Source organism: Chelonia mydas, chromosome 12, assembly GCF_015237465.2.
Source record: "Chelonia mydas isolate rCheMyd1 chromosome 12, rCheMyd1.pri.v2, whole genome shotgun sequence".
In the NCBI taxonomy this organism is placed as follows: domain Eukaryota; kingdom Metazoa; phylum Chordata; order Testudines; family Cheloniidae; genus Chelonia; species Chelonia mydas.
This window is the reverse complement of record NC_051252.2, coordinates 22,215,487-22,238,341: the sequence shown is the minus strand read 5'-3', so window position 1 is coordinate 22,238,341 and position 22,855 is coordinate 22,215,487. Positions and strand designations below refer to the sequence as shown.

Sequence of the window (22,855 nt, the reverse complement as noted above, 5' to 3'; positions counted from 1 at the left end):
GCACTTTGGTCAGTTTTGTGTGATATTTTTGTGTGTGCGCATATTAAAAATATTATTATTATTACTTAACATCTACTATGCAGTATTGCCCAGAGGGCAACCAAAATATGAATCTTTAAAATGGGTAAATGGGAGGACCCACGTAGTTATAGCCCTGTCAGTTTGACTTGATTAATCAAGAATTAAAAGGAAGGTAATATAATTAATGCCAATCAAGATGGGTTTATAGAAAATAGATCCTGTCTAGCTAACTTGATATTTTTATGAAATTACAAGTTTGGTTGGTGATTATTGTTGATGTAATATACTTAGGCTTTTGTAAGGCATTTGACTTGGTTCTGCATGACATTTTGATTACAAAACTAGGATGATATAAAATTAAAATTAACATGGAACATATTAAAAGGATTAAAATGGGTAACTGATAGGTCTCAACATATAACTGTAAATGGGGAATCATCACTGAGTCAGTGTGTTTCTAATGTGGTCCCACAGGAATTGGTTCTTGGCCCTACGCTATTTAACATTTTTATCAATTACCTGATAAAGTTTGTAGGTAACACAAAAGTTGAGGAAGTGGGAAATAATGAAGAAAATGATCACTAATGCTGAGCCACCATCTGGACTGCTTGGTAATATGGGCGTAAGCAAACTATATGCATTTTAATATGGCTAAATGTATACATCTAGAAACAAAGAATGTAGGCCATACTATAGGATGCGGGACCCTATCATGGAAAGCAATGTCTCTGGAAAAGATTTGGAGGTCATGGTGGATAATCAGCTGAACATGAGCTCCTGCTGCAATGCTGTGACCAAAGGAGCTAATGCAATAAACAGAGGGGGATCTCAAATAGGAGAAGAGAAGTTATTTTACCTCTGTATTTGGCACTGGTGCGACCTCTGCTGAAATATTTTTTTTCAGTTTTTTCAGAAACCCCACACAGTTTCAGAAAGATGTTGAAAAATTGGAGCGGGTCCAGAGAAGAACTGTAAGAATGATAAAAGGATTAGAAACCTGCTTTATAGTGATAGATTCAAGGAGCTCAACCTATTTATCTTAACAAAGAGAAGGTTAAGGAATGAGTTGATCACAATCTATAAGTACCTACACGGGGAACAAATGTTTGATTATGGGCTCTTCAATCTAGCAAAGAAAGGTATAACACAATGCAGTGGCCAGAAGTTGAAGCTAGACAAATTCAGACTGGAAACAAGGCAGAGATTTTTAACAGTGAGGGTAATTAACCATTGTAACAATTTACCGGGGTTGTGGTGGATTCTCCATCACTGGCAATTTTTAAATCAAGATTGGGTGTTTTTTCTAAAAGATCTGTTCTGGGAATTATTTTGGGGAAATCAATTCTCTGGCCTGTGTTCTACAGAGCTGGGGTCAGACTAGGTGATCACAGTGGTCCCTTCTGGCCTTGGTGTCTAAGAAGCCCCAGTGTGCCAGCTGCTGTACAAGCACATAGTAAATAACAGCTCCTGCTGCAAGGAGGTTACGATCTAAAAGATAAGACACAACAGGCAGATGAGAGAAAAGGGAGAGGAGGGGAGATGGAGACATGAAGTGGTTTCAGTGATAATAAATAGATTGTGTGTAATTCTTAGCCAGTCAGGAGCAGTAATCACAACTCGCCACCTGCCCAACTTTTATCAGACTGCAAAGTACGTAGTTTTGTCTATTAAACAACAATATAGAGTATTAGAATCCTCCAAATGGCCAAGGTCACAGAATCAGAGAGGCAGATACTATTCATGCAAAATAACTGCTGCTTCTCTTGTGTATTTATAGAGCAATTACAATGATAATATGGAAAGTTACATTGATTTCAAATAGACTCTGCTTCATAATACATAGTGCGATGATTCATCACAGTGATAACAAGAGGATAATTTTTGCTTCACATATTTTACTGAAGAAATGCCATTTCTATTAATTATTTATCACCTTTCAGAGTTTAATGAATAGCTCTAATGAGTTATCACCAATTTTCTATACTTACAGAAACAAAACATAAATATAGAATTCCTCCATTATCTTTTGTAGATATGTTTCAGTTAACGATAAACATAGAAAATTGGCAATTAGCGCTAGAATTATTCATTAAAATTTTAAATAAATAAATGATGAAGTATATTTATTTGTTACACTCCTTTGGATATGGCTTTATGATAACTGATCTTAGTGTACAACCAAAGACATCCATCCGGGTAGTTTAAAGGAATCATGATTGTCTATATGTGCCATATTTTTCTGTAACAGTATAGCAAAACTGTCTAAATCTTTTTAATACAGAATCCCCACTAACAGCAATATATGTAGACTGCATACCCCATAATTGCATTGACAGGATACATCATGTCATTGTGTGATATATTTCTACCTTTTTTCAATATATGTCATAATATTTATGAGGATGTATTGAAGATTAGTCATAAGGGTCGAAGTTCTTAAAAGAATGGTAGATTAAAATGAAGGCAGTAGTAAAATGGAAAGAGAAGAAAAAAATGGAAGGTTTTTAAATTTGTTTTTGGCCATTAGAGTTTATTTTTAATTTGTTTTTCATACATTGTTCCACTAAAAGTAACAGCTTATTAAACATATAAAATTACCAGTCCCTAAGTCTGAGCTCACAGTAGTTTTACATTGGTGAATTCTGTTATCTTCATGGAGTTACTCCTGATTTACAACATCGTGAGGGTAGAACAAAGCCCTTAGTGTCGAGGTTCTGACACTATGGTCCAAAACCTGAAGCTTTTCATGCACCCGTGGAAAGGTCAAAACCTCTAATTCAATATCCAAACACTGCCTCTGGTCAGCCCAAGAAGTTAAATTTTCAGACACCTTTGTGCTTTTTGCCATGCTGCCCCTCATGCCTAGGACAAACTCCCTGTAAACATCCACAAAACTAACTTATTATCGTCCTTCAAAGCCCTCCTTGAAACTCTCCTTTGCCAACTATATTGTCTCTGTTTCTTTGTGCTCCCCCATCTAGCTATATCCATCTGTTGTCTTTTATCTTACAGTATAAGCTCTTTGGGATAGGGGACGGGGTTTTTTTGTTCTGTGTCTGTACAGTGCCGAGCACAATGGGGTTCCGGGCCATTACTGGGGCTCTTTGGTGTTACAATAACACAAATAAACAATAATATTGATTGATTCATTGATTGATTGATTGGGAGACACATGATCCAGTGCATAGCGAGCTGGATGAGAGGCAGGAGAGCTAGGTTATTCTCAGCTCAGCCATTACCAGCTGTGTGATCTCAGGCAAGTCTCCTTACTTCTCTGTAGCTCTGTTTGCCACCAACCCTTTGCCTGTCTTGTCAATTTAGAGTGTAAGTCTTTAGGTCACAGCCTGTGTTGTGTAGTGTCGTTACGATAGGGCCCCAGTCTCCGTTTTGGCCTCTATGTGATGCCTCTCTAGGATACTGTACTCTAGGATGCCGTTGGATACTGAATTAGAGGTTTTGACCTTTCCATTGGTGCATGAAAAGCTTCAGGATTTGGATCAAGGGTCAGAACCTTGACACTAAGAGCTTTGTTCTACCTCGCAATGATGCAAACGAGGAAGTCATGTAATTCAAATAATAAATATATAAATGACAAATGAAATCCTGTGCAGAGAGATCCCACATTACCCTGCACACTGAACATCACTGCATCTTCTTGCAGAGATGGCGGGAGGTAAATGCAGATGTGGTGGAGTTGTGTCAGCAAGTCTGAATGCAACTAGGATACACATGTCTCAAAACTTGCCTGTGTAGCAAGCCATGTCCACTACTCGGCTGGGTACTCAGCAGTCCTGAATTCAATTCAATTGTGCATGTGCCTTGGTCAGGCCATGCTTCTGTATTGGGGGAGTGAACTTATGATTTACAGTATGTGGGCATAACAGGGTGAGTAGAAAACTTAACTTGGAATTTTCTTGCTGGTTGTGACCTGGCCCTTTATGAGTGAGCAAGGGTGGAGAGAAGGGTGCCTTACACTGCCCTAAGATTTTAGGCACAATCCCAGTCCCTGCACTCTGGCATCTGCCAGTCTAGCACTTTCTGGTGCCTTAGAAATATTATTAACAGTCCATAACAGCTCTAATAAGTTGGCTGTCAGTGATAGCAATTATTGAGTTCCAGGAAATATTGCTACTGTAAACTTTCATGCACACTGAATACATATAATTTCCTTTAAATCACTTTGATTGCTCACAAAGTCTAGGCTATTAATGACCAATTTTCGTGTAATTAAAGTATTCCATAAAGTTTATGATTGTATGGATTTTCAGAACTGAAGGAACAAATGAAAACATTCCATTAGAGACAGACTGGTGATTTGTTAAACTGCGTTTCCTCTTAGATCCAATCAGCTTTAAAAGTGAACGTTTCACAGATTGATGTAGACGAATGTGGGAGAATAGACTGTAGTGGTGGCAGCGGTTGTACAAACTACTTCACAGTGAGTGACATCCCAACAGTGATGGATGCTGGGAATGTGTCATTTGTCTCTGTAACAATCACCATCAGTGCAGTCTGCACCTGTTCAGCTAGAGATCGAGTTCATCAGTCTTGTGCCTCCTACCCCCGAAGCCCATGTCTCAATGGTGGGACATGTATTGACACTCTTAATGGTTACAGGTGAGGAAACTTGCACTGCAGTTTTTCTTACTGTCTCTTTTATTTCTTTTTTAAAATGTTAAATGTAGTTAACAAGATACAGGACTAGAAAAGTGATAGATGCACCTTCAGATCGGCATTAAACTGTACATTTCAAATTGAGGGAAATCCAGAAGAGTGTTACATGTGCAGAAGACTGTAAACTTAATAATAAAAACAGTTCTTTATTAAGGGCCTGATCTTGGTCCTGCAGTCTTGAAGCCATTGAAAGTATAGTCTGAATAAGGACTGTCAAGATAAGGCCCTAAGTGGAAACCAATGAAAAAACACAAATAAGTTAGTGGTGTTAACTCATCTCTCTATGCAGTTCTTCAACAATTTAGAATAATTTTGTGAATGGTTGTTATGATGATTTCAGATTCCACAGCTCCATCACTTTTTAGTGGTCCTTTCATGATTTCAAGATTTAATTCCCAATTAATCTTTTAGAATTTTCATAGGATTCTCATGGGATTTCTTCCATGGGTAGGTTCACGATGAAAACAGTAGGAAATGTTTATGTTGAAAAGCTTTTCAAAAAGGGTCAAGATGTCTGAGGATATTGGTTACTGAACACAGACCTTTTAACTTTTAGATCACTGAATCATATCCAGCCCAGGTTGGTAGATTAACTAAAAGTAAATGTTTTGATTATAGTATTTTTAGTTTATCTATTCATTTATTTATTTTGCTTTAGCCTTCCTCTGATTTGCTCTTTCAGATGTCATTGTTCTACTTCATTTCATGGACCTGACTGCCAGCAGACTAAGCACAGTTTCCATGGAAATGGATATGCATGGTTTCGACCCATCAGGCCTTGTTTTGAGAGCTTACTGTCCCTAGAGTTTATTACTGAGGTTCCAGATGGGCTTTTACTATACAGTGGTCCTTTATCAGATCCAGAGCCCGGGAGTCCAGAGAACTTCATGGCAATAGGTACTTGTAGTCTGTACATTACACATAACTAAATGCTTTGTAGGGACTTGAAGTAAGGATTCTCTAGGAATTGATGTTGCATGGATAATATAGTAATTATAGTGTGAATTCTTACTTCAGTCTGATGGATTCATATAAAGTTTGTCTCTTGAATGCAAGACCCTAGAAAAATTAGGAAAAAAGTTTCCTGAAATATACTTTAGGAGAACATTTTTCTTTGATATTGTGGGTATTTTTTAGTTTACGCTAATGGTTCTGAGCCTATCCTAGAGCTAAAGAAATCAAAGTGAAACAGAAGAGACAGATTTACCAAAAAAAAAAAAAAAAAAAATCCCACAAGGAAATATCTAGTGCTTTAAAGGAGTTCAGGTACTTTTGAGACAGGTATTACATGATTAATGCAGTCAGTCGCATGTCATTTTCTGTGGTTTGTGAAGACAGAAATCTACTTCTTAAAATTCTTTCAGTCTCAAGGCATTTTTGAAACATGTTTTCTTTAACAGACTATGACTTGATGGATGAATCCAGTCCCACAGCACCATCAAAGCCATATATGCAGTAGTTAAAGTTGTCTATACATCCAATGATTTTTTAATTGTTGCTCAATTATTTTCAGTGAGTTCATGAAAGAAGATGTGTGCAGAATTGTGTATATTTTAGATTGTCCTAAATGTTGGGATATTAATCTATGACTTGATTTTTACTTTGCTTCTGTGAGGCTGAATTTGTATTTACTTATGAATTTGGACAGGAGTTGGGATATAGCAAACCCTGTATGCATGCATGTATGTAATTAGTCTGAATTTTTACTTTAGAACGTAATATGGTATTAGTGCCTTAGTAAGGAATAGATTTCAATGTTTGGTTTAGAGCCTGATCATGAAAAAATGTTTAGTGCAGCGTATTTTCTCTGCACAGTTCAGGCAGCAGATTCCACATACAATTAATTAACAAACAGCACACTCATTAATACAATTATAATTTACAAGGCCAACAGACAATAACTTCTCCTACATAAAACTAGCTATAGAATGTAACCACATAGTTCCTTCACTGAGCCCAGTAACCTGTGGTTGACAATAATTGTTAAACTAATCAAGTCAATACATACACCAACGTAGCAAAAGTAGAAAAATATATTTGCAGATAGATTTTTAAAAATGTAACTTTTTAATTTTTCTTGTTGGTCTTTTAGAACTTTCCAGTGGCATTCCTGTGTTGAAAATTAACCATGGTGCAGGCACTGAGACGCTGCATTTCCCAAGTCACTTGAACTTGACTGACAAAAGATGGCATCGGCTTGAAGTCAGAACTAATGGTCAGGTCAGATACTTGTTTTCCACTTTATGGTTTTCTTACTTCCAGTTAGCTCTTGCATACACACAGAATTAGGAAGATATAAATGAGAAACTGGAAAATTGAGTGTTTCATTCCATATATACCTGTAGACCTGATGCACAATGTGAATATTGGGAGGATAGCACTATGAATTTCATAATCTATCCTTCTGCAGCTCCGTGTCTCCCACAGTTCTGTTACATATGGGTCAGCGGTTCTCAAACTGTGGTTCAGGACACCAAAGTGGGTCGGGACCCCATTTTAATGGGGTCACCAGGGCCAGTATTGGACTTGCTGGGACCAGGGGCTCAAGCTGAAGCCTGAGCTCCATCCCCACCTGGGGCATCGGGACTCAAGCTGCAGCCCCCTCTCCCCTTACTCGGGGTAGCAGGATTGAGTCCCGACGGGGTCATGTTGTAACTTTGTTGTCAGAAAGAAAAGGAGTACTTGTGGCACCTTAGAGACTAACCAATTTATTTGAGCGTAAGCTTTCGTGAGCTACAGCTCACTTCATCGGATGCATACTGTAAATTATTCAGATTACTCTGAAATTTGTTGTCAGAAGGGCTCACGGTGCAATGAAGTTTGAGGACCGCTGATATGGGCTATTTTCCTCCTGTCTGTAGTTTCCATAGCAGTTCAAAACTGTGGCATAGCCCGTGCTAGCCATGCTCATGCTCCCTTCTTCAGCTTTATGGTTCTGCCAGATCTTCTGCCTCTCCAGCAGCGGTCAAGTAACAGTTCACTTGTATTTTATATGTTTGGGGAGGCTTTTTGGGAGCGGGGGAATAGCAAGCACCCTTTCTCTCTCTCCTGGATTGGGTATTGACCAGTGGGTTGGTTTCAGATACCTGGTACCTCCCTGCCAGCCTCCTCTGCCTTTCCTCCCCCCTACTCCCATATCCCCCCAAGGCATGGCATAGCTGTTGTGCAAACACTGAGCTAAATCAAAGTGGTGCCCTATTTGTGAGTCAACTTTTACAGGCCCTTTGGAGGGCAAATTGTGCCCTGCCTGTTCTCAGCCAGCTGACACTTGCACTGCTAGGGCACAGGGTTCTGAGTTGGACAGGCACGTTGGGTCCCCCTGGCTCAAGAAACCAAGACTCCAGTAAAGAAATGCCCAATCTGGAGATGAAGAGCAGAGTAAGGAAAGACTCCAAAGAAAAAAAGGAGGATTTTATCCAACAAGCCCAAGGGATAAGGCCTGGGACAGAACAGGAATGGAGAAAGAAAAAGCCCTTAAGGGGCCCCAGGTCCTGTCCCCAAGTCCTAAAATGAATCGTAAGTTCCCTGGAAAGGGAAGCAGGGCTCATACCCAGGTTTCTTTCTTCTCGGGCCTCTTGAATCAGGGAACTCTGACTATTGACTGCCATCCTTGGTGCAGGAGGAATGGGGCCCCAAGGGGAAGGACATTGAGGGAGAGATATCCAGAGAGCTCAAGGCGCTGCATAAAGCAAACTTCTAATACCCTGGCCACAGCTGGATGACAACACCTGCAAATAAGCCCAAAAGTCTAAAAAATCTAAAAAGAGCAAAATGAGAAAGATATTAAAAAACCTAAGAGAGATTCATCCTCTGACTCTAACACAAATTCTACTGAGAAAGGGGATATTTCAGATTCAGGCTCAGAGCAGGACATGGAAAAATGCAGCAAAAGTTTTCCCTCCCTGAAATGTTTGAAACCATGTACAGAAAAGTTGCCTCCACAATCCAGATCCAACTTGAGCAGCCAGTAGAGGACAAGCCTAAAGGCAAATACCTGCCTTCTAAGCCCTTGCTTGAGAGAGCAATCCCACTGCACCTATCCTTTGAGGATGTGAGCAGAGTGGAATGGGAAACCCCTGATAAGGATAAACACACAAGCAGGCACACATTTAGATATTAGAAGTTGCAAGAGCTAAAAATATGCTATGACCAAAAGTCAATGCTGCAGAAGCATCTCTAGCAAAAGATATGGTAATAAAATCTGAAGGGGATTTCTTTCCAAAGCTCTAACTGATAGAAAGGTGGAAGCCACGCTTAGAAGGGAATTTAAGGCTTCATCAGCCACTCTTAAAGCATCCCTGGCAGCTACATGATTTGCAAAAACCACAATGTACTGGCTTGGATGATCTTAAGACCAAGGACCAAGACCATCCTGACTTCCAGCCTACACTTAAGGAAATTTCCCTAGCAACAGCTTTTGTGGCAGAATCCAACAAATGGACGCAATAAGATTTTTAGCCAGGGTCATGGCATCCAGCTCAGAGACACCACATCTGGCTTTGAAGGTTGATGCTCACTCTAAACAAAATCTGTGCTCATCTAAAGTCACAGGCTCTCTGTTCTTTGGGGAAAAACTAGACAAAATAATGGCAAAAAGTGCTGCCAAACTGAAACCCTCCCTCCCCTCCCCACTCAGTGCTCCAAGGAGGATCTACAATCTCAGAAGCAGACAAAAATACTCCTTTTGTCCATCTTCTTCATGAAGGTACCAGAGGAAAGACATCAGCTATATCATGGGAAAATTCTGGAATCAGGGATTGAGTGGAAAATCCAGAGGTGGATTGAGAGCCCACTGTGACAACAAAAGTGCCTCCACCAAGATCTGAATCTGGAGGCAGAATTTCCCACTTCTTAGAAGAACAATCGCAGTCAACCACAGACAAGTTGGTAAGAGAGACGTTGAGTTGCCAACACTCCTTCAAACTAAGGTTCCCACCCCAACCCTCCTTCATCCACTTCTCCATCTCAGGTGACCCCATCAAATACAAGCTGGTGTTAAATGAAATCTCATGTCTCCTGGACATAGCAGCACTAGAAAGAGTTCCCTCAGAAGACAGATTCTTAAGACTATGCTCCATTTTCTTCATTGTCCAGAGTTATATAGGAGGTCACAGTGGTCCTGGATTTCAAGCAGCTCACCACTAGATGAAGAAAATGAGATTTCAGATAGAGACCCTAGCTTTAACAGTAGTATCCCTGCTCCAAAGGAATTTTCTTGCTTCTGTGAACCTAGGAGATTCATATCTCCACATTCCCATACAGCCATGCTACCACTTACTGCTGAGATTTGTGTATAGCATGGTACACTAGCAGTATCAAATGTTTTTGTCAGCCCCAGGGTCTTCATCAAGATGCCGGTGGTCATAATAGCCAGAGTAAGGTCTCAGAGTACTTACCTGTATCCCTTCCTAGATGACATCTTGATCAGAGCTCTGACCCAAGCCGTGGTGCACAGTGCCACAATCCAGATGCAGGATCTGCTTCAAGCACACTGATTTGTGATAAACACCAAGAAGAGCATTTTCACTCTCTCCACATAGATAGTTCATCTGGGAGTGGATATAGACACTATGGCAAAAGTCTACCCGTCACTGGTTAGATTCCACAAGATCCAGAACCTGATAACCGTGCTGGTAAAGTGGGCAAGTCTGACCATAGCTCAGTGTCTAGTTAATTGGCCTCCTGGTTTCATGTATAGGAATCATTCTATGGGCAAAGTTCTGTATCAGGTGCCTCCAGGTCTCTCCCCTGAAGGTATGGAATCATTCACCAGAACACATGCAAGATCGGGTACTGCTTCTGAACTAGGGGCTCATCTCTCTTTACAATGGTGTGCAATCCCACAGAAAATCCCCAAGTGTCTTCCTAGCTGCATTCCAGACCCACAGGCACTCACAACCGATGCCAGCCTGACAGGATCTGGGGCATTGGATAGTGCAAGGTGCCAGGAACCCCAAGGAAAGGAGCCATAACATCAATCTGTTGGAGCTCAGAGCTGTCAAGATGAGCCCAATGGAAGTTCCAGAACTACCTAGACAGCAACCTTGTTCTGGTCCAATTGGACAATATGGCCATTATGGTGTATATCAACAACCAAAGGGAATGAGGAATTTAACCCTACACGCAAAAGCAATGGAGATAATGGAATAGGCAGACAGGACCCTCTCTTCCGTAAGAGCAATACATATAAAAGGAAAGCTGAACCCAAAGGCAGACTGGTTCTGCAGGTGCACACTCAGCAACACAGCATGATGTCTGAATCAGGGAATCTTCACTCTGATTTCTCAGTACTTTACCAGAGAAGCAGACCCCAATTCCCTGGGGATGGATGCTGTTTTTGCACAAATGGTCACAAGGCCTGCTATACACATTCTCACCATTTCCACTTCTAGGAAAAGTGATCCAGAAAATAAGGCAAGGAGAAACAAAAGTGAAAGTGTTAGCTCTGCACTGGCAAAAGAGACTATGGTTCTCCAATCTGATAGAACTGAAATTAGAACCACCATTGCAGCTACCAGTGAGACTAGAGATCCTTTACCAAGACCCATCCACCATCCAGGCCTAGTCTGTCTACAACTGACAGTCTGGCTATTGAGGGGGAAGCATTAGCTTCATTAGGGCTGTTTTCCAAAGTGAGTGGAACTCTGTTCTTCTCCAGGTGAGCTTCAACTACCTGCCTGTAGATGCAAGCCATGTATTTCATGCCTGCATGACCAACTGGCTGTGCGTTGCCCAACTGGCAGCCACTGGGCTGGATCTGCACTGCGGGACGATTCCATCTGGCCCCCATGGAGGACGCTCTGCACTGTACGACCTGACCCACACCATATGAGTGAGGTCATGCTGCATGGAGGGATGCCGTTTTGGACCGCGTAAGGCATGCAAATATTGTTGCATGCCTTACTAAAACTGGCATGACTTGCCACTTCAACGCTAAAGGCCTAATACTCCATGTGGACAAGGTTTAGCTCGTGTCAAGAACAGCAAAAATCTCAAGGATTCTGATATTGCAGTTACCCCATACATATCAGAATTATGAGACACACTGAGCTGCAGAATGTTAAATTTCTTATCTGGCAATTACCTTTCTGCTAGCAGCGTCTCACACACTTCTAAACTCCCTGATTGGCTTCCTAGCCAAGGGACAATATTTAATTTTGATAGCTATGCTTGTAGGCTATAGCCTACTGTAGTTTACTTGTTCACATTGATGTTATTATTACTAATCACAGCTTTAGAATGAATCATCTGGCAGCAAGCTTGTCAAGGTTCCTCCCCCACTCTGAACTCTAGGGTACAGATGTGGGGACCTGCATGAAAAACCTGCTAAGCTTATCTTTACCAGCTTAGGTCAAAACTTCCCCAAGGTACAAAATATTCCACCCTTTGTCCTTGGATTGGCCGCTACCACCACCAAACTAATACTGGTTACTGGGGAAGAGCTGTTTGGACACGTCTTTCCCCCCAAAATACTTCCCAAAACCTTGCACCCCACTTCCTGGACAAGGTTTGGTAAAAAGCCTCACCAATTTGCCTAGGTGACTACAGACCCAGACACTTGGATCTTAAGAACAATGAACAATCCTCCCAACACTTGCACCCCCCCCTTCCCTGGGAAATGTTGGATAAAAAGCCTCACCAATTTGCATAGGTGACCACAGACCCAAACCCTTGGATCTGAGAACAATGAAAAAGCATTCAGTTTTCTTACAAGAAGACTTTTAATAAAAATAGAAGTAAATAGAAATAAAGAAATCCCCCCTGTAAAATCAGGATGGTAGATACCTTACAGGGTAATTAGATTCAAAACATAGAGAACCCCTCTAGGCAAAACCTTAAGTTACAAAAAAGATACACAGACAGAAATAGTTATTCTATTCAGCACAGTTCTTTTCTCAGCCATTTAAAGAAATCATAATCTAACATGTACCTAGCTAGATTACTTGCTAAAAGTTCTAAGACTCCATTCCTGGTCTGTCCCCGGCAAAGACAGAATATAGACAGACACACAGACCCTTTGTTTCTCTCCCTCCTCCCAGCTTTTGAAAGTATCTTGTCTCCTCATTGTCATTTTGGTCAGGTGCCAGCGAGGTTACCTTTAGCTTCTTAACCCTTTACAGGTGAGAGGGGCTTTCCCCTGGCCAGGAGGGATTTCAAAGGGGTTTACCCTTCCCTTTATATTTATTACAAAGCTGGAGAAGGTAGAGTGGCTAACATGGGCTGTCCAACAGCTTTGAACTGCCTCTGGAAACTGCAGACAGGAGGGAATAGCCCACATGTATCAGAGTTGTGGGAGATTCTGCTAGCAGAAAGGAAATTATCTGGTAAGACATTTACTGATCTTATACATTTGCACAGTTTAGGGTCAGATTTTTTTTAAAAGTAGGCATACAAATACATGCAATTTGTAGATGCAATGTTAATTTTCACAAATAAACTAACATCTTTGTAGTCTCAACTCAGTTAATTGTGTGCACAAATGTGCCAAATTATCCATTTGCAAATGCAATTATCCATTTTGTGAGTATGACTATTGTAATCAAATGCACAAATTAAATGCACAGTTGCATGTCCATTTCTTCGTGTTTTTATATATTGCCTTTTGTTGTAATATAGAAAATGGCACAGAAAATGGCAAAACCCTTTATTGATCAGGACACACAGACAAATGAACACAAGACACAGAGGATAAATTTTAAACAACAGGGTACAACTTTAGGTATTTAACACTGGGGAGGGGCATTCCTGTTCTCTCACGCCAGGAGATTATCTGAGTTCAGGATACCATACAACCAGTAATTTGGGGTAGACCTGCCTGTGCCTTCCCCTAGGACTCAATTCACTTCCAAATCCTGTTCATCTCCCCCTAATTGTGTGTGTGTGGGGGGAGGGAGGGGTAGAGATTACCAGGACCTCAGTCAGCGAAGACTTCAGGTCTCCCCTTTTTTCCATAGGCAAAAGGACCACCAGTGAAATGCTGGGTCCCACTTACTTCTGGAAGACTGGTCCTTTTTAGTCTTATCTGTGCTGCCCGCTGAGGACACCGCCAATTAGTATCACATTTAGGGTCACATCCTGACCCACACTACTTGGTAGCGATTTCTAGAATTGCCAGGTTTGGTTGGATGAATTCCTGGAGATTTTATCACATGACATAATTTTTAGTTAAAGATTAATCTTTCATTCCTGGAGACTCCAGGACAATCCTTGAGGGTTGGCAACCATAGCGATTTCCTGCCTGGATCGAGTCCCTAAGGTCATGGAGCCAAATGTCTGCCCCCACATCAAGAGAGGAACTTTGTCACCCCTAAAAAGCTTGGGCCTTGAATATTGGATGTCTCTGTGTGTGATCTCTGAGCCACCTACTCTGAAAATTAAACTAGCCAGTTCCCAGTTAACATTTTTTTCAGGCCCTGGGCTGGATTGACAGCTTCCTGCCAAACTCGCTTTGCAAGCAACCTTGACCAAACCAGACTTGTGTGTAACCTCCACTCTCTAATCAATTCCACATCCCTCTGAATGCTAATTCTTAAATTCAGTCTGGTGCAAGCCCCAAGATCATTTACACGAATGTGAAAAATTAGGACATTTGGTGGCTGCAGTTCGGCCATCGTCAAGTGAGAAGGAGCGTGAGCTGATCGGCCATATCATCACAGGCATACAGCTTCAGCCTTTAATCTCAGTTGTAATCCACCTGCTGACCTAGTCACCATCTCGCTGGCCCAATGCGCAATAGAAAGCCTGCAGACCCAGACATTGACCCTCCTCACAATGTCTCCTGCAATCACAAATGACTAGGTTAGTGTGGGCCCCTGGCTTGGCCCAGCAACCTACTGGTAGGGTGAATATAGGTCCTATAACACTCCGATTTCCAGCGCCCAGTTGCCCAGAACTGCCATTTGCATAGTGCAAGGGAGAGGGAAATGGCTAAAACTTCAGTACAATATTTGAAGCAGTTCAGTGAAGCACAGTGTAATTCTTCATTTTATGGTATGACAGTAGCCTTATATGTTTTGGTGCAGGATGTTCGATTCACTTTGGATCGTTGCAGTGCCGCTATCGTTTCAGAGATAGAGGGACCAGGTAAATGGTTGTCAACTGAAGACCGCACAAACTGTGAGGTCACGAAGACTATTCCACAAAGAGGAAGGTAACAGTGCACTTCTGGAGATTAACTGAAAAATAATTTAATATCTTTGAACATCTAATTTATAAAGATGAAAGCAGGGTTGTTAATGCTTCAGAAGACATCTGTGGATTTCTACAGTGTCTTCTATCCAAGGATCTCAAAGCGCTATACAAACATTAATGAACTAACCTACCTCAGAGGTTGTGGTATGCTCAAGGTCATAGATCAAGTCTGTAGTAGATCCAGGAACAGAATCCATATCTCCTGTACTATGCCTTTACCACAGGATTATTCTCCCTCACCCGACAGACACTCCTTAATTATTAAACAGTTATTGGACCTGTTACTCCAAACCTTACTAACAAATTTGTTCCATTGACTTTAAACGGAGCAGGGTTGGACCCCAACTAAATCAGATTTTATTTGCTCAATACTGTAAATCTTGTAAATTCTCAATTAAAACTAGTAACAAACATAAATGTGTAAGGGCAAATTTAGCTGTCAATTATACAAGTGTAAATCTGGAGTAATTCCAGCCCTACACTTCTGTGATTGTATGACTTCAGTAAGATTACCTTAATGGTGCCAATCTATATAATTGAGAGTAATTTGTAATCCTGAAGTCTGATTCCTAGATTGTAACACCTTAAAACTCCCACCACTTCAGTGCTAAACTTGAAAATGCCATATGTAATCCTTACGGCCAAATTCTCTTCTGGGTGACTCCATTGTTTCAGTGGAGTTACACTAGCAGAGAATTTGGTTTTTAGTTTTTCTTATCCTTGTAGAAAGTTGCCATTCCTCAAATTTATTCTTTGGAAATGCAAGAGTGGTGTTTTTTATCTTCCCTATACTGCGGTGTATGTATTTTAAGGTAAAACATGCCCATTCATATTCATTTTTATTATGCATCTCACTGTTCAAAGGTATTTGGATGTGATCCAAGTTCTTCAGCTGGGTGGTGTAAAAGAATCAATTCCGTATTCATACCCTCAGTTACAGCACAAGCATTTTACTGGCTGCCTGCGCAATTTAATCTTGGATACTCAGGTAAGAGAGGATGTGTCATGATTTTTGCATTTGTAAAGATGTATCACTTTTGGGTCTAGAGTTTTAGGAATTTTGTATGAGAAATGGGATTTGTATTCTGAAGATGTAGGCACTCTTCTGGTTCTGATTAGTAATGGACTGACCCCATAAGGGTTTAGTAGCTCCCTGCAGAATTGGCCCTATAGTGCATCTCTTATTTTCAATGAGTTGCCTAAATACTTATTTTTTACCCTTTTTTGAGCAATTGTTATATGTTCAGCAGCAGAAATGTACAAGATATGTTGTTTACATTGAATAGCAAATAGAGAATTTAATGACAGGTTTCAGAGTAACAGCCGTGTTAGTCTGTATTCGTAAAAAGAAAAGGAGTACTTGTGGCACCTTAGAGACTAACCAGTTTATTTGAGCATGAGCTTTCGTGAGCTACAGCTCACTTCATCGGATGCATAGGTCTTAGGCTGATGAGTCATTTCAAATAACGCTAAATCATGGGAAAGTAGTTGTCATTAGGACTCTTGAGTAGGCTGTAACCTCCACAAATTGCCATAAAGGTGATCATTTTGCTTAGCAACGCTATGAAGATGTAGAAGCTAGATAAATTTGTTACCATATATAAAGCAATAGAATATACCATTTATGGGTTTAATGACAGTTGGCATCTCTGATTCACACTGAGGCCAGCCAACTTAATGAAATGTGTTGTCATTTGTGCTTCTCTGGCAATGTGGGAGTCCACTGGGGAACAGCAAAAGCCAGCTTCCAGTCTGTTATAATGTTGGTTGAACAGTTAGATGAAACTTTAGAGGCACACATCATGGCTTCAGATACACATGTGCAGCTCCCATTAAAGTAAACCACCACTTGGGGTTTTTTCTGTTAAATGTCAGATTCATGTCAGCTTATATCAGGCACAATGGTATTGGCTTTTTTTTTTTTTTCATGGATAGTATAATTAACATAAAAACCTCTCTCTTACCTGGAAGCAGATGTTTCTGTGAGACCCAGACTGTGCTGTTGTTTATCTCCTTCTGTCCCACCTTCTATTGTTTATCCATCTGTCCTAACTCCCCCACAAGGAATTTCTGAATGTTAATGAAATATATATAGACCCATGCCAGCTTTATTTTAAATGTTGGAGTTTTCCTTTAGTCAGTGTGTGTTGCTTGAGCATATCCGGATGCAAAATATGACCCTTGTGGTTTAATATTTAAAAGTCAAACATTTATTAAACATGTCAAAAAACTGGTGCCTTTTAAAACAAAACATGGCTTCAGCTCTACCAAAGAGAGAAATTAGAGTTATACAGACAGTGTGGTGTAGTGTAGCTATTGATCTCTGGGATAAAGTTTAACTGCTTGTTAAAATGAAGTCACAATGTTCTCTGATTTTCTCTTCAAGGTGTATGACCTTGAATCTCCTGCAGAGTCCCTGAATAGCTCCCCTGGCTGTGCACTGACAGATGGGAGCTGTGAGGCCACGGGCTCCTCTTCCTGTGGCATTCATGGGAGATGTCTTGGCGAGTGGGCCTCATTCAGCTGTCACTGTTTGCCAGGTTACTATGGCTACAGATGTGATAAAGGTGAAGTCTTTTTTTCTCTATGATGTTATTGATGGCTGTGATGGTACAGTTTATGGAACAGTACGCTTAAGATGTTCACAATTAATGACACTTTTGATAAGGCTTTGAACATATTGATTGCCCAGGATCATATTCTAATTTTTTGGTTGGGCATTTTTTGTTAATCCCACCCCTCATTTTAATTCCTTTGTGAAATGTCTTCCTCATCACCAGATCGTCTCTTTTACACTGATGGTATCTATGCAACTGGGTGTGGTGTTCTGTCCTATCTGGTGGCACCAAGACCACTTAGAGAGAGGTGAGTCCGCTCTACAGCCTTAGCTAAGAGCCAGTTGGCTTTTAGCTCATGCAGTAGAGGCTCATTCACTAAGCTCCAGAGGCTCCAAGTTCGATCCCGCCCGCCATCGACTAGGGTCTGTTAGTGTTACACACTCACTGAGTAATTGGGATGGGACAGAATCAGAATTGCTCAGCTGCGTGTCATAAGCACTGTACTGCTAACATCAAAAGGATATTATTTTCTAGGGCCAAGAGGTCTGTGTTTTTGGTGCAGGAGGATCTGAGTTCCATCCCTGCTGCCTCCAGGTGGCCAATGTTTGCAGCAAAGTGACAACCATAAAGTCCTAGGTGGCCACAGATTTGTTACACTGATTTAAATGTGTCCTCATCCTCTTCCCATTGTCTTGGTCAGAGACTGTGGGCAGACAGGAGAGATTGTGTTTGATCTGCATCCTGAAGCAGGAGTTCAAAAAGGAATTCAGTCGATTGCTGGAGAAAAAGAAGAGTTAATTGAGCAAAAGTAAAAGGCATTTCCATTGTGTTGCTAAATGAGGCCTTATCTAACTTGTGTTAATTTTAAAGGCACTGCTGTAAACAGGCTTTAAAAACAATTAAAATATTCATTTCTAGTTATGGAGCTACATGGACTGGTCCTTGGTCAGCAGGCTGGGAAAAGAGGAGGAGTGCTGGGGAGGCACTGGGCTCAGTCACTTGGACAGGGATCCCTGTGCAGAAAACATGCTCAGTCCCTGGGGGAAGGAGCAGTGTGAGGGAGGACCTCCTGTTACTTTCTGTTAACCCCCTCTGAGCATTTTAAACAGCAGCATTAACAGGATCCAGATGGAGATGCGCTTAACCCTATTCAGTGGAGGAATCTACCATGTCTTTGAAAATGAAGGCAGGGAAGAGCTACTGGGAGAGCAGTGGCAAAGTCTTGAAGGACTTCCCCAAAAAGGCATGTTATGTTAGCACTGGAGACCATTTCACTGGGCTGTTTACACTAATTTGGAGAAATTCTTTATTTTTCTTACATCGCTCTTTTCTGCTTAGGGTAATTTTTAAAAGTTTTTGAATTTCTTAGTTGCCAAAGAATACTCCTTTGGGCCAGGGAGCCACATTCGGTATCTGCTTCCTGTTGCTGTGCCTGCCCGCAGGACGCTGTTAGAGGTGACGGTCAGGACACGACAGCCCAATAGTGTCATCATGAGCATGTCTTCCCGAGCCAAGGATGAACACATCACCCTGCAGGTTAGTGAATAGTCTTGGACAATCACAGCACAGAGTGAATTCAGTTCCAGCTCATGTGTAGCCCACTGAAACATGGATAAGAGAGTACTTTTGTGCTGTACGCTACCCTAGCAAGTAAAATACTACTTGAAAATCTGTACTGTACAATTCTGTTAATTCATGCTAGTGAAGTGGGCCTGATTCTCCACTAGTTAAACTGACTGTACACTTGTGTCATCCCATTGGCTGCAGTGGAGTTACATCGGTGTAAAATGGGATCAGAACAGTGATCCATCTAGTCCAGTGTCCCCATCTAATATCCCATCACAGGCCATTGGGCCTATTTACCATGAATATTTAATTACCAAAACCATGTTATCCCATCATACCATCTCCTCCATAAACTTATCGAGTTTAAATCTTAAAGCCAAATAGATCTTTTGCCCCCACTGCTTCCTTTGGAAGGCTATTCCAAAACTTGGACTGAACTGGCAACATAGATGTGACAGAATCACATTCCTAACCCCCTGAGCCAGTCCGTTGTCTTTGTCTAAGTTTAAGTAAACGTTTCTGTCAAGATCATTCATTAGTTAAAAGAAGTTGGTTGAAGTAACCTGACAGATCAAATACAGGACTGATTGTGATTTTCTTCCACAAGGTTGTTCAGGGATTCTTAATGGCCTCATATAACCTGGGCGATGGAGACTATGCTGTAAACCTTCCCTCCTACAACATTGATAATGGTGAGTGGCATCATATCACCCTGGAGAGAATTGAAAACGAATTTACCCTTCGCCTTTATGAAGGAGGTGGGAAGAGAGAAATCCTGAGAGCAGCAGGAGTATGCAAAGAGATTGCGATTGATCCCAGTAGGTTGGTCCTTGGAAACACTTACCCTGTCAATCAGAACCGAAGTTTTCAAGGTAAGGAACTCTTGGTTTAACTGGGGCATAAGAATGTAGAAGGCCTATTGGTATGATGTGTGCACATTAAGTGAAGTTCACTTTCTCGGCACAAAGCCTGAGTTGAACGGATTTTTTGCAAGGCAACTGTGTGGGAATTTGTCAAGAAAGTCAAAATCCACCCATACCTAGGGGAAAGGTACAGGAAAAGCCCCATCCACAGCTTATACTTTAGCCACTGGGCTAAAACAAGGGCAGCGACTCCTGCATACCACCTATCCAGAGGTTTGTGGCAACAGGTTCTGTGTATAATTGGAAATCCACTGGTTTCAACCCTCTCCAGTCGTACTGCAAATTTCCCTCCTGAATTAGATATGCAAGCCTGGATCTGCCCTGTGCATCCATTTTGCAGCTGCCCATGCCTAAAAAGCAGAACCGTAGCAGTTCTCTACATTTGGGGCATCTGTTGCCCCTACACTGCTGGGTGAATTACCTTCTTGTGAGAAGTATTGTTCATTGCTAGGGCCCTACTAAATTCACAGCCATGAAAAATGCGTCACGGACTGTGAAATCTGGTCTTTTGTGTGCTTTTACCCTATACTATACAGATTTTACGGGGGAGACCAGCGTTTCTCAAATTGGGGGTCCTGACTCAAAAGGGAGCTGCAGGTGGAGTCACAAGGTTATTTTAGTGGGGTCATGGTATTGCCACCCTTACTTCTGCACTGCCCTCAGAGCTGGGCAGCCAGAGAGTTATTGGCCAGGCACCCAGCTCTGAAGGCAGCTATTGGCCAGGCACCCAGCTCTGAAGGCAGCATCCCACCAGTAGCAGCAGAGATGTAAGGGTGGCAATATCATACCAGGCCATCCTTACTCCTGCCTTGCTGCTGGTGGTGACTCTGCCTTCAGAGCTGGGCTCCCGGCCAGCAGTCGCTGCTCTCCAGCTGCTCAGGCCTGTAGGCAGCACTGCCACAAGCAGCAGTGCAGAAGTAAGGGTAGCAGTACCGCAACCCCTCCCCACCAAACTCCTTTTTGCGTCAGGACTCCTACAGTTACAACACCATGAAATTTTGGATTTAAATAGCTGAAATAATGAAATTTATGATTTTTAAATCCTGTAACCATTGAATTGACCAAAATGGACCATGAATTTGGTAGGGCCCTATTCATTGCACAGCACATTGCAAAACAGATTTTCTTAACTTTAAACGCTGCTAGGAAAAGAGCAATAGGCTATGTGGATTTTGGATTACTGAGGCTCAGGTCTCCCAGCTGAAAGATTATAATGGTGTCAACTGGAACTTCCACTAGGACAGGCTAAAATGTTCCTTAAACTAGAGTTAAGGTTTTAAATATGTATCAACAACTGATTGGAAAAGGTCTTAATATAATGTTGTAGATTAAAATGCAAACAACTCTCATGGAAACAGAAAATGCGAAGTTAAGGTTACAAAAAGGGGAAGCAGAGAAACACGGAGCCATGGATACCAAAACCAACCTTTACTGTGCCCTCATATTTCTACTCATCCTCCATGCAGGTGTGGAATTGTACTGTATCTTCAATATTGGCATACAATCCACATACCCCACTACACTGTACAATACTGCACAGACAAACGTATAATCTGTGCATCACACATCTGCCATCTTCATGACCAGAGGTTGGCCTTCAGTTAATCCTCCTGTGACAAGACAGTAACATCTCTGGGGAGAGAAGGGATGCTCTGGTGGGTGAAACATAGGAGAGGGAGTCCCAAAACCTGGTGTGACATATATGCACCTGGGTCCTACATTCTGTTTACAAATGCAGTCAGTATTGTAATTTTTTATTGGTAGTGCATCCCCAGCCTCCTCAATCATTATTGGTCTTTTTTTTTCTTGTATGAAAGAGAACCTTAATATAGTTCTTTTTCACACACACACCATGAGACACAGGTAAACACTGGAGGAGCACACTCTCTCTCCTTCTTGCGATTTGAACCCTCCCTTAGAAATCATAGTAAAATGGTGAATTGGTAACTGGCACAGGTGTCTTTCACTCAATCAGATAGGGAGCTGGATAATAATCGGGATGCAACTCCAAAATTTGGATATTGGGATCTGGCCCATATCTAATGGGATGGATCAAACTCCCCTAAAGTTTTGGAAAATAACTTTGTGGCTTCGGCCCATCTCTAAATATAACATATGCTCAGTCTGATAGTACTGACAGCTGTTTCAAATAGTTCTTCTTGCTGAATAGCTTTCAAAACCCAAGTCCCTTTTGTTTTTTGCCTTAGGATGTATGAAGGATGTCAGATTTAATAACTACAGGCTGCCTCTGGATACTCATACTAAGGAGCTGGTGTCAGTATTAAGTGCCCAAGGAGTGAAAGAAGGCTGCTCTTCAGAGGCTTGTAGGAACAACTCCTGTAGCCAGCCATTTATTTGTATTGACTTGTGGATGATGCATGAATGCAGGTAATTGGGGGAAGCAAAAGCATAAAAAATGCCACGGCAACGTGGGAGGGTTGGATGCTGAAAAGTATGTAAGTTGAATCTTTCCACTAGAAAGTCCTCTGTATTGCATCATCCAGTTAAAACGACAGTGAAATACAGGGCCAGATTTTACCCTTGTTTATGCCTCTGCAACCTCATTAGCTTCAGCAGAGTTTACTGATGTAAATCAGAGCACAGTCCCTTTCAACCAGATCCTCAACTGGTAAAAAATGGTGTATCTCCATTGACTGCAATTAAGGTAAACAGATTAACACCAGCTGAGCATTTGGCTTTCTGCTCTATTAAAGCTGCTCATGGAGTATTGCAAATACAGAACAATTTGACCCACTTTCTGAAAACTGAAATTGGGAAGTAATATGGAATGACTGTGCTACTAGATTTCTAAAATGAGCAGCTCTGAAGATAGCCTGGATATAAACATTGTTTTTGTGTGTCAGATGCCCTTTAAACAGTATAAAATGTTAGGCATAAATCAGAGGATATGATCTATAGTGA

General features: G+C 41.4%; 1 protein-coding gene across 1 annotated transcript in view; it reads left to right on the top strand.

Moving 5' to 3' along the window:
* LOC102947301 (neural-cadherin) overlaps positions 1-22,855 on the top strand; it is a 72,337-nt gene that overhangs the window by 40,875 nt on the left and 8,607 nt on the right. The window contains exons 21-29 of the mRNA XM_043526455.1: positions 4,361-4,638; positions 5,378-5,592; positions 6,788-6,915; positions 14,718-14,845; positions 15,751-15,874; positions 17,273-17,453; positions 18,814-18,980; positions 19,618-19,882; positions 22,141-22,321. Of these exons, the coding sequence (XP_043382390.1) occupies positions 4,361-4,638; positions 5,378-5,592; positions 6,788-6,915; positions 14,718-14,845; positions 15,751-15,874; positions 17,273-17,453; positions 18,814-18,980; positions 19,618-19,882; positions 22,141-22,321 (1,667 nt within the window). The remainder of the gene's footprint in view (positions 1-4,360; positions 4,639-5,377; positions 5,593-6,787; positions 6,916-14,717; positions 14,846-15,750; positions 15,875-17,272; positions 17,454-18,813; positions 18,981-19,617; positions 19,883-22,140; positions 22,322-22,855) is intronic.